General features: G+C 35.8%; 1 protein-coding gene across 9 annotated transcripts in view; it reads right to left on the reverse strand.

Moving 5' to 3' along the window:
• Window positions 1-17,442, reverse strand: part of EXOC6B (exocyst complex component 6B) — a 696,544-nt gene that overhangs the window by 191,043 nt on the left and 488,059 nt on the right. For all 9 annotated transcript variants that reach the window (XM_027131993.1, XM_027131994.1, XM_027131995.1 and 6 more), the window contains one exon: window positions 1,240-1,381. In XM_027131993.1, the coding sequence (XP_026987794.1) occupies window positions 1,240-1,381 (142 nt within the window). The remainder of the gene's footprint in view (window positions 1-1,239; window positions 1,382-17,442) is intronic.

Consider the following 17,442-nt stretch of genomic DNA (forward strand, 5'->3'; position numbering starts at 1 on the left):
TAGTATAGCCAATTAAGCCTTAATTTCCAGCCATCAAAAGTCAACCAAGCGGGAGAATTCCCTGGCAGTCCAGTGGTTAGGACTCCGTGCTTCCACTGCAGGGGGCCCAGGTTCAATCCCTGGTCAGAGAACTAAGATCCTGCAAGCTGTGTGGTGTGGCCAGAAAAAAAAAAAAAAAAAAAAAAAGTCAACCCAGGGAAACCAATAAACAGTAAAAAAAAATTAAAAGGTGGGGCAGAAGTATTAGCAGACTCATATAATTTTCCACTATGTTAATTTTCCTAGAATCAGAAAAAAGTTTCCAGGAATCATATCATTTTTGTTCATTTTCATTTCTCACTGATGGCACAAGCACCACAACACTCTTCATTTGTTCCTTCTTTCTTGCTAACCAGAGCCTGATTTTGTGTTTAATTCCAAGTAGACAATTCATGATAAATCAACTATGTCAATAATGATGCTCCTCTTTCTCTTTGCCAGATACTCAACCTCCCAGTCTCCCTGAGAGCTGGAGGCAACCACACAACTATATTTTGACCAATGAGACACACAGGGAAGTTTGTTAGGGGTTTACTGAAAAGATTTTAATTTTTTTAATAAAAAAACAGGTGATGCTGGCACCTCCCTCCTGCATTGAATGTGAGTCCCTTCTGACTATAATATGTATGAGGAGGAAAATTCTAAGTATGACAGAAGAGAGGGAACAAAAGAGCCTGGGTCCTTGATGACATCACTGAGCAACTAAATTAATACAGCAACTCACTGCCTCTAAGAAAAATAACACCTATTTAGTTTAACCACTCTGTCTAAGGTTTTCTGTTTCTACCTGTCATAGAAAGCATTTCTGACTGATAAATGCATACTCCATTTGTTCTTTAGACTAAGAAGAGTTTGCAGATAAGATGAAAAAATAGTTTTCAAATACAACATAAAAAGGAAATGGTTGAGAACTGCATTCTTTGAAGTCTTTGAACTAATCAGGTTTTCTTTGGTGTGTATTAAATGCATGTCTGCCTTGTATCCCCCTCTAGACTGCAAACTTCCATGCCAGGGATCTTCTTTGTTCTACATATGGGACTAGGCACTCTTGGGTGTTCAAATTAGCTTGGTGACAGACTCTTATTTCTAGTACTCTTTGACTCCATTAGGACCAAAACCCCACAGACCTAAAACTTTTTTTTCCACAGAGGTGAATATGCAGGTAAAACAAATAAGCGAAGAGATGGTTTACTGTCTTACGTTCACATTCTCTGACATCCAAGTTGAACTGCTGTAATGCTCCCAGGGTGAGCTGCCTTACTTCAGCTTCCAGCAAAAGTTGCATCAAGGACGTGGCTAAATGCTTGCAAGCTGACATACATGCTGTCTGGGCCACCTTTCCCTGAAATACAAGAATGTAAATCATAAGGCTGATGGATTAAAATCAAATTCCAACGAAAATTAAAATCATTTATTTTTCAATTAGCAATTTCTTTGAAGGTTTTCTCCATCATGATAACCCTTGCATTCAAATAACTTTGAAATTAATAGGACCTCATGGCAAACATCTTAAATACTTAGCTCCATTACCATCAGTCATGTCAGTATAACACTCAGCTAAAATTCATAAAGCCCAGCTATTTATTTACGAAGTGCTTTCTTCCTAAATCAACAATAGATTAACAATATTCAAAATCTTAATTAAACTGAGAAGGAATGTGTCCACAGAGAATAAATTTCAAAGAGTCCCTTCTAAAAATACCATAATTCTTAAAAAGCGAATGTAAACAATTCCTAACTTATCTTGAAACCAAAGTGTTTACTACTTTATGATTTAACACATATAAAATGAAAAGAATGGTTTAAAACAAAATGGTTTTCTGAAAAAAATAATTAAAAGGATAAATTTTGTTTTCTTAAAAAATAAACACTGAGGTTTATGAACACGCACTCTAAGCTAATTTTTTAAATACTGATATTAAAATTAGTATTTTACCATCTTCTTTAAAAGATTCACTTTACACTAGTGAATTATATCTTAGTTCCATGTCTGAGTTATACATCATGAAAGATATATCCATTTCTTCCCCAGATATATACCCATTTTATTTTTGTTATCATCTAGTCTGAAAAACAGGATAAGTTTGAAAAAGTCTGAGTCCTCATATTAGTCAGTGGGTCCTTCTTTTTTGAAATCATGAAATACTTCAGTCATTCAGAAAGATATATAGAATTATATGATGAACACTTATGTACATACTAAACATTACAAATATAGTTAAAGCCCTTATATGACCTCCTTAAATCATTTTATTCCTTCTCCCCAGAGGTGACCGTTTCTTGTGTTGAGTATACCATTTGTATTATAAAAATACTATATGACAAGTATATAATAAGAAACAATATTTTTATTATTTTATGTATTTGAAACTTTCTGTATTACAAAGGATGTCCTTCTACAACTTGCTTTTTTGGTTCAATGTTATGAATGTGAATGTTTATAAATGAAATACATGTGGTTGTAGTTTATTCCTTTAATTATTCCACAGTATTCCATTTTAGGAGTATACCAGAATTTATTTGTCCATTCTTCTGTTGTTGGAGATTTAGGTTGTTTCTTTTCTTTTTTTTCTTTTGCTATTACAAACAGAGTAGCTCATAGAGTAATGTCAGTCTTCATGAAAATGCCAGATTCTGACTGTAGTTTTTTTTTTTTAATATATATATTTTTCATATGTTTCACTGGGCCAGGACCTTCCACAAAAGTTAGCAGGCTTTAAATGGAAAAACATATAACAAATAATACCAGAATGAATTTTAAAATTTGCATGACTTTTTATATACTTTGGATAATTCCTTTAAGATTATTTCTCAAATCTACTAGAATGAGGGGTATCAATGTACTGTGATTCAGAATGCACATATGTATACGTGAAGAGGAACACAGGTGGAAGCCAGATTTCCAAATATCTAACTATAAACTGCTTTGCCTACGGTATATTCTGATTTACAATGTCCCTAGATATTTCCTAGAGTATCACTTAATTGCATAATCACCAGCACTGAGTACTATTACAAATTTTTCTACTAATTAAACAAGAGATACTTTATGATTTTTGTCTTTGATTATTTTGTGAGATTGAATATCTTCTAAATTTTCATTTGACTAAAATATTATTTTATAGAATAAAAGTAACAGTAATAAACAATGACCTATTATATTACACATTCTAAAAATGTTTCTCCTCTATGGTTCTGTTTGTAGGTTCTGAAGACCCACACTCTGTGGGTGATTTAACACAACAAATGGAAATACTTAAGTAGGGAATGCCGTAGAGACCAAGTCGAAACGAGGCAATGGAAGCGTAAAGAATCCTAAAGAGAAAAGTTACGTAAAAGAAATCCATATTAAATGGCATGCTTTCAACTAAACCCACTGGAGACCTGGAACAGGTATCACCAAGGAGCCATAGAGTTCAACATAATTGTCAGGCTATGCCCCATGAGAAGAATCAGAGGGGGCAGATCAAAGTTGTGAGAAGCCCTATGGCTTTTCAACAGTGAGAGTGGGAGTGCAATGAAGAAATGAGGATAGACTAGAGCAGATGTCCAGAGACAACACTGCAGATCAGAAGGCAGAGAAAAGGGGAAAGAAACTACTGTCTCTTGGACACTACTATATGCCCAAGATGTGCTATACTTAGGCAGCTGACATCTTATGTTATTTCACTTAATTCTCACAATCAACCCAAGCAGTTGGTATTATTCCTTTCCTGTAGATGAATAAACGAAGGTTCTCCGTAAGGTTAAGAAATTTAGACAAAGTCATACAGCTATTTGTTACTTCTACCCAATCCTAAATCCGTATCTTTCCAGTAACTCATCACCTAAAAAGCAACACTAAATTTTATACTGTCTTATACTGGAACAGCTGGGGAAAAACAGATCCAGATAATAACAGGGTTAACAGGTTATCCAAGACATAAAAACTAGGTCCAAACAGGTAAGACAGTTGTAGTTCAGGAGCCAACTCTTCAAATACTGAGTATCTGCTGGGGCATGCTTTTTAACTGTGGTCCAGCATAACTATCTAGGCCAAGGCCAACACTTAAAGGTCCTAACAAACTGAACATGGAGATGTTGTAAAAATCAAAGAGCTAAAAGCCCAATTAAGCTGGAGGCTGAGAAGACAGCATTTGAAAGGCTTGTTTCCAGTGGTCAAAACAGATTGCCAAGGAGAAAGGAAACTGGCCTAATAAAATGAAAATAAGATAGCTCACAGTCAGAAAGTCCCAAGTTTGAATTTTTATCTCTACCACTCATTAGAAGTGTAATTTAGTGTAAGTTAGTTGACACTTCAGACTCATTATTCATCTCAAAATATTAAGCAGCTTATTAACTTTAACATGAAACAAATCTATATCAATCAATAGAGCCAAAGGCACTTATACATGATCATATGTTATACTACCCTAACATACTGAGTTACTTAACTGTCCTCCAATCATTTTCCACCCTACTTCCCCTCAAGCTAATTCTTTATTTCCAAACACAGTGATAATTGCAGAAATGTATATTTTCATTGTTAAATATTTTTCTAATTCTAGAAAGCATTTTGGAGCTTTGCTAATTCACAGTCTGCTATCCATTCTCTTTTTCACTTCTGGTTTCCATTACTACCATGGTATCCATAGATTTTCTAAGAAAGGATAAACAGAGACCCAGGCAATAACTATCAACACACTAAGCAATAAAAATTGGTGGTTTCACCCTCTTCATGGAGCAGATTCTTTCTAGGAACAAACTGCCAATCTCTAGGACAGGGTAAGAATTTGGAACAAAGCCTAAACTGACCCAAACCGCCTTTGCATATACCTCCAGGAACAGTTTCAAATCAGTGATAATCACAACTAGATTATATCTTATGAAGCTATGATAGTCGCAGTGTACAGAGACTACACAAGAAATAGAAACAGAATGCCAAAGCTGAAAAATGACCTAAGTATTATCATCATATTTTGAACATATGAGGAACCTGGCATGCAGGGAGATCTGAGTCACAGTATCTTACAACTAGCTCTACAGGCAACATCATACTGCCTCTTAATGCAGCTACAATATTTCTGTATTCCAAGACAGCCAATAAATATCAACTGAATGAACTGAAAGTCAACTACCAAAGCACTTAAATAATTCATACTACTTCTCAAGCCTGTTAAAATACCTTTTTAAAAAAAGTTTTGGGAAGGGAAGAAGAGTACATTGGTGACTAAATTCATGTTGTTAATTCAAAGTCAGGCTTATGACCACAGTGAGAACCATCACTGGGCATGAGTCAAGATCTATGAAAATACTTTTTTGATTTTCACCACGTACCTCTTTGGTAATCAACTCATTTACTTCAAAAATATACCCAGATTCATATCTTCTAATTTGAATTATTCCATCTACCTCCTATTCTCTATTTACTGTCTTAACTTGTACCATAAAACTTTGCACTAGATGATTTACTGCACTGCCATTTCATGCATTTATGTTTCCTTGAAAAGTACATGATTTGCAAGGAAAGAAACTATTGCATTTTTATTTTGGTATATCTAAATGAAGCATAGCTCTAGACTGCAAAGTAGGTACACACTGCCGCCCAACTTTACGCCTTGGAGGTATCTCATTCTCTTCTACACAGAGGGAGATATCATCCATTGTTTCTTACACAAAAGCACAATTTAACACAATTAAGACAAATAGGAATCTTATAAATTCCTTCTTCAAAATACAGAAAGCTCAGTATTCATTACTTTCAATTACTACGTACTTCAATTACACAATACTAAGTGTTATGTCATAGTACTAAATACAAGTGAGCAGAGGTGAAGAGCTTAGAGAAAGCATTCTCATCCTCAGTATCACCACAAACTCTACCACCATCACCAGAGCAGCTGCTTCCATTTATTGAGCATTGACTATGTGCCAAATGTTTTGAAAGTATTTTCTCGCATAATTCTCACAAGAACCCCATGAGGTATTTAACCCTCTACTTATAAATAAGGACAGAGAGGTTAAGCCATCTGAATATACCTTATAAGTTGTGGACCTAGGATGTGAATCCAGCCTTGTCAAATTCCAAAGGCTCTTAACAATCATTTGACCCTGCCTCCCAGTAAAAGGCCTTGGGGTAGTTGCTACATTGTCCTGTTGCTTTGCGACTTTGGGTAAGGGAATGAAGAGGACGAGAAGAAAACATTTTTTTTTTTTCTCCCTTCTCCATCTAAGGAAGCATCAGATGAATGCAGGATTCACAGCAGATATTTAGAATGGACTCCAACCACAGCTCTCTGTCAACCTACTGGGGTCAGATCTGAGTTCCAGATCATCAAGAATCTTAACTAAATGACTTAAGGGGCCAAAGCCAAATTTCTCTTTCTCTGGATAATCTTAACAAGTTTCACAGTAAGGAATGTTTAAAGAGAGCCAGGAAAGACAGCTGTCTTTTCACACCAAATTTCTCCTCTGCTTTCTGAGTAACACTCCCTTGCTTACATTTTGGTGTGTCAAATTTTATCTTTCTTTAGTTATTTAATGAGTTATGTCACCATGAAATAGAGAAAAGTTCAGACACAGAAACTGATCTAGCAAGGCAAGTAAGAACTACTCAAAGTAAAGTAAAGCCACCCTATAAATTGCTAGTTCTTTCTGTGTACCTATACCTCTAATTCCTTAACCTTCTACCCTGACCACTACTGTAGACAGTTTCTTTGGCCTGCCCCTTCCTTCACTGAACAAGGAAGCTGTCTTGTTCCTTTTTCCTCAATATCCCATGGCTATGGGTGAGGCCACTTCATTCCCATAGTACTAAGCCTCCTATTTACTTAGGATGGACATTAAATAAGCCACATTCAGAGGATAGAGTTCTGGATCTTCCCATATGTTCCTGTTATCTGGGACCCATGCTTGGAACTTTGGTTCCCATGTGCTGCAGAAACCCTATGACAAAGTCTTACTTTATCTTTATACCTAAACAACCTTAAAAATCACATATCCTCTCCAAGTTGATTTTCCCACAACTGTACCCATGTCTTAGGAAGGATTACAATCCTACTTAAAGAACATTCTTAAATTTAAATTAGAGAATTTATACAAATATCCACTCATTAAAAGATTCACAAATCCCTATTTTAGACAAACAAATGTTCCCTAACAGCTAAAGAAAATGAAGCCCAAGGCTGACAGTTAATATATCTTGGGCAAGATATTTGGTATTATTTGATGACTTTAGTAGAGCCTACAATGAGATGGTGAACCTCTAATAAATCAAAAATAAGAAAAACTAACAAAAAGTAAATAGGGCTTCCCTGGTGGCACAGTGGTTGAGAGTCCGCCTGCCGATGCAGGGGATGCGGGTTCGTGCCCCGGTCCGGGAAATCCCATGTGCCGTGGAGCGGCTGGGCCTGTGAGCCATGGCCGCTGAGCCTGCGTGTCCGGAGCCTGTGCTCCGCAACGGGAGAGGCCACAACAGTGAGAGGCCCGCGTACCCGAAAAAAAAAAAAAAAAAGTAAATAGAGGTAAACAATCCTTACTTAATTTGTCATGAAAAAATTAAGAAGCTCGAAGGAAAAAGCATAGTCAAAAGAAAACTGGAAGTATATACTCAGGATGTAGACGGAAGGAGGTGTCAGAGGAGGGATGTAACAGATGGCATAAACCTGGTTCTCAGACTTATCCACTTGTTTCACTTTCTTATTCAGTCATTTTTCAAGAAACACAGAAATCTTTTTAAAAACACTTTTTGCTATGCATGCTTTTATTGAGGTATAATTACAAACAGTACATATGGAGCTCTTAAGAATATACAGCTTGATGACCTTTACATATGTAAAAACCTATAAAACTGCCATCCAGATCAAGATAGGAAATATTTCCATAAACCTGAAAGTTCCTCATGCCCCTTTCAAATCAGTAGATCCACCCACACCATGAGGTAACTTTTCTGACTTACAGCCCCATAGATTTGTTTTGCCTCTTTCTTGAACTTCATATAAAAAGAACCCTACAGTGGTGTCCTCTTTTATGCTTAGCTTCTTTTGCTCAGTATGTTTTTGAGATTCATCCATGTTGCTGCATGTATCCATAGTTTCTTCCTTTCTATTGCTGAGAAGTATGAATAAATCACAATTTGTTTATTCATTTTTCCTATTGATATCTATTTGGGTTATTTCTATTGGGTGCTATTATGAATAGTCTTTAAGTGGAACTATTTATTTTCCTTGGAAAAATACCTAGGATTGAAACTGCTGGATCATAGAGTAGTTGTATGCTTAATTTTATTAGAAACTGCCAAAATTTCAGAGTGATAATACTATTTCATATTCCCACCAGCAATGTATGAGAGTTGTTCCATATCTTCTCCTATACTTGGTATTATAAGTCTTTTTTTTTTTTCTAATTTATTTTTGGCTGCGTTGGGTCTTCGTTGCTGTGTGCAGGCTTTCTCTAGTTGCGGTGAGTGAGGGCTCCTCTTCGTTGCGTTGTGCGGGCTTCTCATTGTGGTGGCTTCTGTTGCTGTGGAGCATGGACTCTAGGCTTCTCTTGTTGTAGAGCACAGGCTTCAGTAGTTGCACCACGTGGGCTCAGTAGTTGCAGCATGCGGGCCCTAGAGCACGTGGGCTTCAGTAGTTGTGGCACATGGGCTCAAGAGCACAGGCTCAGTAGTTGTGGCACACAGGCCCTAGAGCACGCGGGCTTCAGTAGTTGTGGCACGTGGGCTCAGTAGTTGTGGCTCGTGGGCTCTAGAGTGCAGGCTCAGTAGTTGTGGCACACAGGCTTAATTGCTCCACAGCATGTGGGATCTTCCTGGACCAGGGATCAAACCCATGTCCCCTGCAGTGACAGGCGGATTGTTAAACACTGTGCCACCAGGGAAGCCCCTAGAAGTCTTTTTAATTCCTGCTATTTTACCAGAGTATAGTGGCATCTTACTGCAGTTTCAATTTATATTCCCTTATGCGTAATTCTGTTAAAAGCATATTTTCATGTGCCTATTGGTCAAATGGATATCCTCTTTTGTAAAGTACCTGATCAAGTTTATTGTCCATGTTGGGAGTGGGTCAAAGTGCAGACTGTCTATTTCTTTAGAGATTTGTACAAGATATTTGTCCTTTCTGGATGACTGCTTTGTCACATAGATGTATTGCAAATACTCTCACATGTTCTGTGGCTTGCCTTTTTGCTTCCTTAATGGTGTTTTTTGATGATCAGAAATGTACAATTTTGATAAAGTACAATGTATCAACTTTTCTTTTCATGGCTCATGATCTTTGCGACTTGTCTTGAAGATATTCTCACATATTTTTAAGACAATTTACTGTGTTAGTTTTCACATTTAGCTCTATAATCCATCTTAATTTATAGTGTAGGGTAGATGTCAAGATTAATTTTCTTTTCAATTCAAATACTGGATTGCTTGAACACATCTATTGAGAAGACTCATCCTTCTCCCACTGCATTGCATAGGCACCTTTGTTGAAAATCAAGTGACCACATAGGTGTGGGTCTATTTTGAGACTCCCCATTCTAGTGCACTGATCTTTTTGTCTAATTTTATGCCAACACTTCACTGTCTTAATAGCCAAAGCTTTAGAGTAGATATAGAAATCAGGCAGCATCAAGTTCTCCAACATTATTCTTCTTTTTCATGATAGTCTTAACTATTTTAAGCCCTTTGAATTTTCATATAGATCTTAAAATCAGCTTGTTAACATCTACATTCATTCCCTCAAGATTGGTATAGATAGTATGATTTTACATGAATATAAGAAATGTTAATTTATTATATATAATGGATGCCTTAGAGCATTAAGGCTTAATTCCCACCCAGAAGCCTGGTGAAGAGCTGCCATAGATTAGTTTTGGGAGAACTGACATTTTAACAATATTGAGTCCATAAATATAGTATACTTTTCCATTTAGTTAGATCTTTAATTTTGCTAACAATGTTTTGTAGTTTTGAACGTACAAGTTTTGCACATATTTTGCTTATTACAAAGTACTTCCTGTTTTTTGATGCTATTTAAATTATACTGATTTTTTAAATGTCAGATTCTAATTATTTCATTATTAGTACATAGAAATAGAATTGCTTTTTGCATAGTGGCTTTGTATTCTTTGATCTTGCTAAACTATTAGTACTAATATCTTTTTTTTGTAGATGTCTTAGGATTTTCTACATAGACAACAGTGGGTTTTTCTTGGTTTGTTTTTTTGTTTTGTTTTGTTTTGTTGGTTGGTTGGCTTTATGTACTGCAAGGCTTCTATGACTTTGTAGCTTGATTTTTTTTTCACTTTGTGTACTGTGTATTTTTTTTTTTTTTTAATAAATTTATTTATTTTATTTTTGGCCACATTGGGTCTTCGTTGCTGTGTGTGGGCTTTCTTTAGTTGTGGCGAGCGGGGGCTACTTTTCTTTGCGGTGCGCGGGCTTCTCATTGCGGTGGCTTCTCTTGTTGTGGAGCAGGGGCTCTAGGCGCACGGGCTCAGTAGTTGTGGCACACGGGCTCAGTAGTTGTGGCTCACGGGCTCTAGAGCGCAGGCTCAGTAGTTGTGGTGCACGGGCTCAGTTGCTCTGCGGCATGTGGGATCTTCCCCGACCAGGGCCCGAACCCGCGTCCCCTGCATTGGCAGGCGGACTCTCAACCACTACGCCACCAGGGAAGCCCCTGTACTGTGTATTTTGTAATGCAGAAATTTTAACTTTTTATGTAGTCCAATTTGTAAGTCTTTTTCTTGTGGTTTACTTATTTTTTCAATAAATATTTTGTAAGAATAAAAAAAAAACCAGTGTTATCTTTAAAAAGAAGAATAAAGTTTAATTCTTCCCCGTTTCAAGTATCATGCTTTTTATTCCTTTTACTTGCCATATTGCACTAACCAGCTCCAATAGGATGCTGAACTGAAATGGTAAGAGCAAACATACTTGCCTTTGGGGTAAAAATTTCAGTCTTTTGCCATTAAGTAAAATATCAGCAGTAGGTTTTTCATAGATACCCTTTATCAGATTAGATAAGACTAGATTAGTCTGCTGATAGTTTTTTTCATGACAATTAAATGCTTCCTCTGCATCTATTGAGTTGATCACATGTACACACAGACACACACACAAACATACACATTGAATGAGCTTATTTCTAATAAAGAAATTGAATTTGTATTTTAAAACCTTCCCACAAAGAAACTCCAGTCCCTGATTATTCCCTAGTAAATTCTATTGAATATTTATGGAAGAAATTAAACCAATTCTAAACAAAATCCTTCACAAAAGAGATGGGGGAGAAAACATTTCTAAACTTATTTTATGAAATCAACATTACCCAGATAACAAAATAAAAGGCAAAGACAAAACAAGAACAGAAACCTATAGACCAGTATCTCACATAAACGCACACAAAAATTTAACATAATAATAGCAAATCAAATCCAGCATCATATTAAAAAAAGATGATGCACTATATCTATATAAATGTGTCTATTACTAATTTTCAATTTATTTCTGTTGTGGATGGCAAAATAGTCAATATGATTTTACTCCTTTTAAATTTATTGAGACTTGTTTTATGGTCCAGAATATGCTCTAGCTTAGTGAATGTTCCGTTTACACTGGAAAAAACAAGGCTGCTGTTGGTGGTGGACTGTCCTATAAATGCCAATTAAGTCAAATGGTTTGATATTGCTGATCAAGTCTTCAATATCCTTACTGGTATTGTACTTGTTTTATCAGTTACTGAAGGAGTGTTAAAATAGCTAACTGTAATTGTGAATTTGTCTGTCTTTGCAGTCCTGAGCTGTTTTTTGTTCATGCATTTTCAAGATCCATTGCTGAGTGCAGACACAGTTAAGATTGTAATATATTCTTGATGAAGTGGCCATTTTATTGCTATGAAATGTCAATCTTTATCCCTAGAATATTCATTCTTCTGAGATTTACTTTACCTGATATTAATACAGAAACTCAACTTTATTATGACTATTGTTTACTTGGTATATCTTTATTCCTTCCTGTTACTTTTAACCTATCTGCGTCGTTATAATTTAAAGTGAGTTTCTTATAGGCAGAATATAGTTGAATAATTTCATTCATCCAGAATAATCAATCTCTGCCATTTATTCAGAGTGTTTATACAATATAAATTATAGAAACAATTTATTGTTTTGGCTGGATTTAAGTCTATTACCTTGATCTTAGTTTTGTTTTCATCCAATCTGCTCTCCCATTTTCCTATTTTTCTGCCTTCTTTCGAATTAACTGAATATTTTTATGAATCCAACTCCACTTTTGGCTTATTAACTACAGCTCCTTGTTTTATACATGTAGTGTTACTCTAGGCTTTATAATATGCATCTTTAACCTATTGCAGTCTCTATCTTGCTGAATTTCTTTAAAGAGTGTTGACTTCTGTTGTGGCAAACAATTCCATTTCTTTTGTTTCAGTTTGAAATTTTGAGGTTTGTTGGCATGCACTTTTATGTAGGGATTAGAATCATCTTTTCTCTAGTTACTTCAGGCCCAGTATAAATGATACTTTAGAACCCTCTACTAGCCACTCTTCTGGCAGCTCTACTGAATGCTTCAGGAGTTCAGTGGGGTCTTTCCCATCTTACAAGTTGGAACTTGAACATCTCCCTTCCTTCTGTGAATTCTGGCAATTGTGCTCAGCTTCTGTGCCCTGGAAGTTGTTTTTTGCCTGACCTCATGGATTTTTCACCCTAAACATGAACAGTTAGTATTCAGCCAAAGACTCAGTGGGATCCCAATGCTTGTCGAACTTCCAAAATCTGTGGATTGATGCAATTCTTTAGATATAGAAAATGCTCAAGCATTCTTTCTTTAAGTAGTGCTTCTGTAACATTTTCATTCTCTCCTCTCCTTCTGACACTCCAAAGACACATATGTTACACCTTTCAACTACGTTCCATTTCTCTTTTATGCTCCTTGTCATTTTTAAAATTAAAATTTTTATTTTTTCTCTCTGTGTTTAAGTTTAGATTTTTTTTTTGTAGATCTTTGAGTTTACTAATCTTGACTTCTGCTTTGTTGAGTCTGTTGCTAAACCCATTTAACGCATTTTTAAAACTTCACCTAATGAGTTCTTCATTACAGATTTTGTATTTTGCTATTCTAGAATACACATTTGCTTCTTAATATCTGTACAAATAATTTTTTTGGTATTTTGTCCATTCTTTCCTCTTTAACATATTAATCATAGTTATTTTGAAATCACTGCTAGCATAAATATCTGGATTATCTAATTATCTGCTTCTATTGACTGTTTTAACTTTTGATTATGGTTCAGTTTTTTCTGCTTATTATCATGTTAAGAAATTTTGTTTTATAAGCCATACATTGTAGATAAGAAGCTATAGAGGCTCTAGATTATCTTATCTTCCTCAATAGCGTTTTGAGTTTTGTTTAGGCAGGCAGTTAAATTATTAGTGGACCATACTGATTTTGTCAGGCTTGTTTTAAAAGTTACACTGGGGCTTCCCTGGTGGTGCAGTGGTTGAGAGTCCGCCTGCCGATGCAGGGGACACGGGTTCGTGCCCTGGTCCGGGAAGATCCCACATGCCGCGGAGCGGCTGGGCCCGTGAGCCATGGCCGCTGAGCCTGCACGTGCTCCGCAATGGGAGAGGCCACAGCAGTGAGAGGCCCACGTACCGCAAAAAAAAAAAAAAAAGTTACACTGATTTTGCCCCTACTCTTAGGACGTTGTCCTTAATCCCTGAAAACGGATTTACTGATATTTAAACCAAAAGCCCACAATGTTCATCAGGTCTCTCTGTGAGTCCAATCTGCAATGTCTCTGCTGTGCAACTTCTAGAATATTTGTTCAGCTATCACTATCTCAGCAACTGATGTCTTCTAAAGCCCCATAGTGTGCCCTATTCATATGAAGCTTAGAAATTGGCCAAGGACTGAAAGGGAATTTTATAAAGACACTGGTGGGGGTGGGGTGGGGTGGGAGTTGGTCCTTTTTCTGTGTTTCTTTCTTCTTTGATATTCTATTTCTCTACAACCTATTCTTATTGGCATCCCAAGCATTGATTCATTCTTTTGACAATACCTGACTTTATATTTTGTCCAGTTTTTATAAGGGTTTATGACTAGAGTATAAGTCTGATACTAGCTATGGCATCACAACTAGAACCCCCAAACAACCTTCATTTAACAATACATATCAAGGAGAAAAAAACTGTAATAGCCATTTAAAGAATTTCTCTCCAGCCAATAATTTTATATGCCCTAGTCTTGATTTCCTTTATCAGCCTGTCAATCATTTTTGCTTTATAAAGAAAATGCATACATATATGTATCTTTTGAACTCAAATTTACAACAAGGGATAATGGATATAGCCAATAATCAGTACATGCCCATTACAAAACAACAATATCACCATCAGCAAAAATCTTAACTTGTATGTTCTACTGCCATAGTCCAAAACAGTGTCAGAGCAAAACAAAGAAAAATATATAAACGTAAATGGAGAAAGTACAGATATGTGGTTTAATGAAAATCAACATACACATTAAATACAATGCCCCATAACACTAACTTTAACCTTTGTCTCAATTTCATTATCTGTAAAATAGGACTGTTATAATGGTTAAATAAAAATAATTCCTGTGTAGTATTTACCACAGTACCTGTCTTATATTAAGTATTCAGTAAATGTCTTATGATTATTATAATTTTTATTCCTATGAGCCTGAATATGAAAAATAGTAGAAAAAGACATTGGGTATACTTGCTTAAAATGTAAGTATTTCATGAGTGCATAATATTTTCTAACCATTTATGCATTTTATAGAGTCACATGATTTTCTTCTTTTAAGCCAAAAATTCTGTCATGAAAAAAGTGGAAAGTGTATTCCTATTCTATAGCAAATCAAGGACAACATGCAATTAAGTGCAAAATAGAGCAGAATAAACTCTAAGTACTATATGATTTTAGAAGAAAAGCTTATGAGGCCAAAATAATCAGAGAAGTCTTCAAAAAAGTGGTAGGATTTGCTGGGTGACCTTCATTGCATCCCAACAACAACAACATGGAATTATTTAAGTGACTCCCAATTTGAAATGAGGTAATATACAGTACTCTACAGATAACAACAATTATTACTATGCAAACTTCCATAGAATAAAAAGTCCTCAGAATGAGAAATAAGAACTTTTCCTTTCCCTTTTCTCAACTGCTATTCGGGTTAAAGGTCAATTTCATCAAGTCATCTCATTAACACAGAAATATCTTTAAGGGCATTCAGTCTTTGCCATGCTTGACATTTCACCGGACTGCAACCAAGATGCCAAAGAATCAGATTCAAATATTAATGAGCAAAAGGTCATGATGAGGTAATCTCCAAAGTTCTATTAGTTCCTGTTTTCTGACCCTATCCAATTCCCTCTCCCTTTCCAGAGTCCTCTCTTACTACATACATTTACAGTCACTGGCTTAGTTTCAAGATATACCCTCTAAACAGTAATTTCACTTGAAGTGCATTTTAAGTGGAGGCCTCCCAGATGCTGAATTCCCAGTCCAAGGGTGATTTGCAGAGGTATAAAGTTAAAATAAAAAGAAGAGCAGGAATCAGCTAAAAATTACATCCAATTTTGATATTTAACTACTAGAACAGAAAAAGAGAGGGAGAGAAAAAGAAAAATAGGAAAAATAAAAAAGAAACCCTCTCTTTCAAACCTTCCAATAAGCTATTTAATAATGTGACAAAGCAGAGCATATTAAAATATTAACCAAAGCTTCCAGGAAAACCTCTATAATCTCAATTGTTTATTCAAGACCTTTACAAACCTCATAAAAAATTAAGTGGGCTTGGAAAAAACACACCACAGCCATAGGAGAAAGTTTACAAAACACAATGCTACAGACGCCTGACTGTCTGCCAGCCAGTCGCTTTAACTTCCACATACAACTTATTACTCAGTTCTCTAACTGGTCAATACCCTAAATAAAAGCATTTCTCCACCCAAACACCTCATTAGCCTGAGTTTCTTTTTTGCTTTTTTGAGCTAACATATCCTGTAGGTACTTTGGTTCTTTATTTTGTGCCAATAACAAATTGTTTCATTTCAATGCTTCATTTCAGAATATTTAAAACCTTAGGTTTCTCTGAGGAAGATAATTTAAGATCTTCTTTACAAGAATTTAATTAGCTCTATAATTAACCTCACTATTGGGAGAAAAGTGCATGAACCATCATATCCATTTTATGGTAAGTGGTAGTGAAAGCAAGATAGGACTAGAGTAGAAGTGAGACATAGATAAAGAACTTTGGTTCATATTAACTTAGGCTCAAATCCTGGCCCTATCACTTAAGTGACCATTAGGAAAGTTGTTTAATCTTGGTTAGACTCAGCTTCCTCATCAGTAAAATGAATATAATGGTATCAACTTTGCAGAAAATGTATGCTATAAATAATATAATATAGAACCCTATACAGTGTCTGGCACATAGTAGAGGCTCAATGAATGGTAGGTACTTTATGATAAAATATTCCTGTCATTTTGAGGAGCACTGCCCATAGTTCGAGGAAAATTTATTTGGGTCCCAGGCAGAATTAAGTGTGCCACATTTCTTGGAAAGTGGTTATATAAAAATTCAACATACAAATTCTAATGTGAGCTGGACTAAATCAACTTTTATACAACTAGAAATTCACTCCGAGTTACTCATATTGCAGGAAATTGAGCATAAAGTAAGACTATGTCTCAGTTTGGGAGGATAAATGCTCTTAAACCATTTATATCTCAAGGAAACATGCTGCATATTCTTCCCATCCCTGTCTTTTTCCCTTCTCAATGGCCCTACAGGAGCTATAAAAGAGGAAACTTTTCATCACAGTGTATCTGTGAAAGCACCAAAATATGTTAACAATTAGAGAAGAGGAAACCTGAAAGACTGCCTTGTTAATTAAGGAACTTGCTATCAAAGAACTCATTAAGAGGTAATGAAACCAAATGGCTATTAAAATAAATACCCACTGAATAAAGGTTGCCTGGCTAACAGCCCCTCAATATAGCTTTTTACAAACACTTCCAATAGTAAAGACCCAGAAAAAGATGAAAAGCCACAATAATGCTAAAACCGAGACTGACAAACCCAGAGATGAAGTTATCCTAAGTAGAAGGCAGAAGATGACTTAAAAAAGCCTCTTAGAAATTCAGAATATAAGACATCAAGCATTCTTTTAAAGTCCTCTACCATCTATCCCTTGCTCTCAGAGACTCTGATCATTGCCTAATACAGAGCTAGGCAGCTGTTCCTCTTTATACTTTGCTACGCCTAGCCATTAAGTTAGAATGTGGTTCTCCCTATTCCTACTGAGACCCTCACCTACTACCTGCTGCCTGGTTACTTTCTTATTTAATCAGAAGCTGCAAATCTTGGCAATGGCATAAAGT

Source organism: Aethalodelphis obliquidens, unplaced genomic scaffold (assembly GCF_003676395.1).
Source record: "Aethalodelphis obliquidens isolate GAN/ISIS:26980383/991018 unplaced genomic scaffold, ASM367639v1 scaffold40, whole genome shotgun sequence".
NCBI classification, from domain to species: domain Eukaryota; kingdom Metazoa; phylum Chordata; class Mammalia; order Artiodactyla; family Delphinidae; genus Aethalodelphis; species Aethalodelphis obliquidens.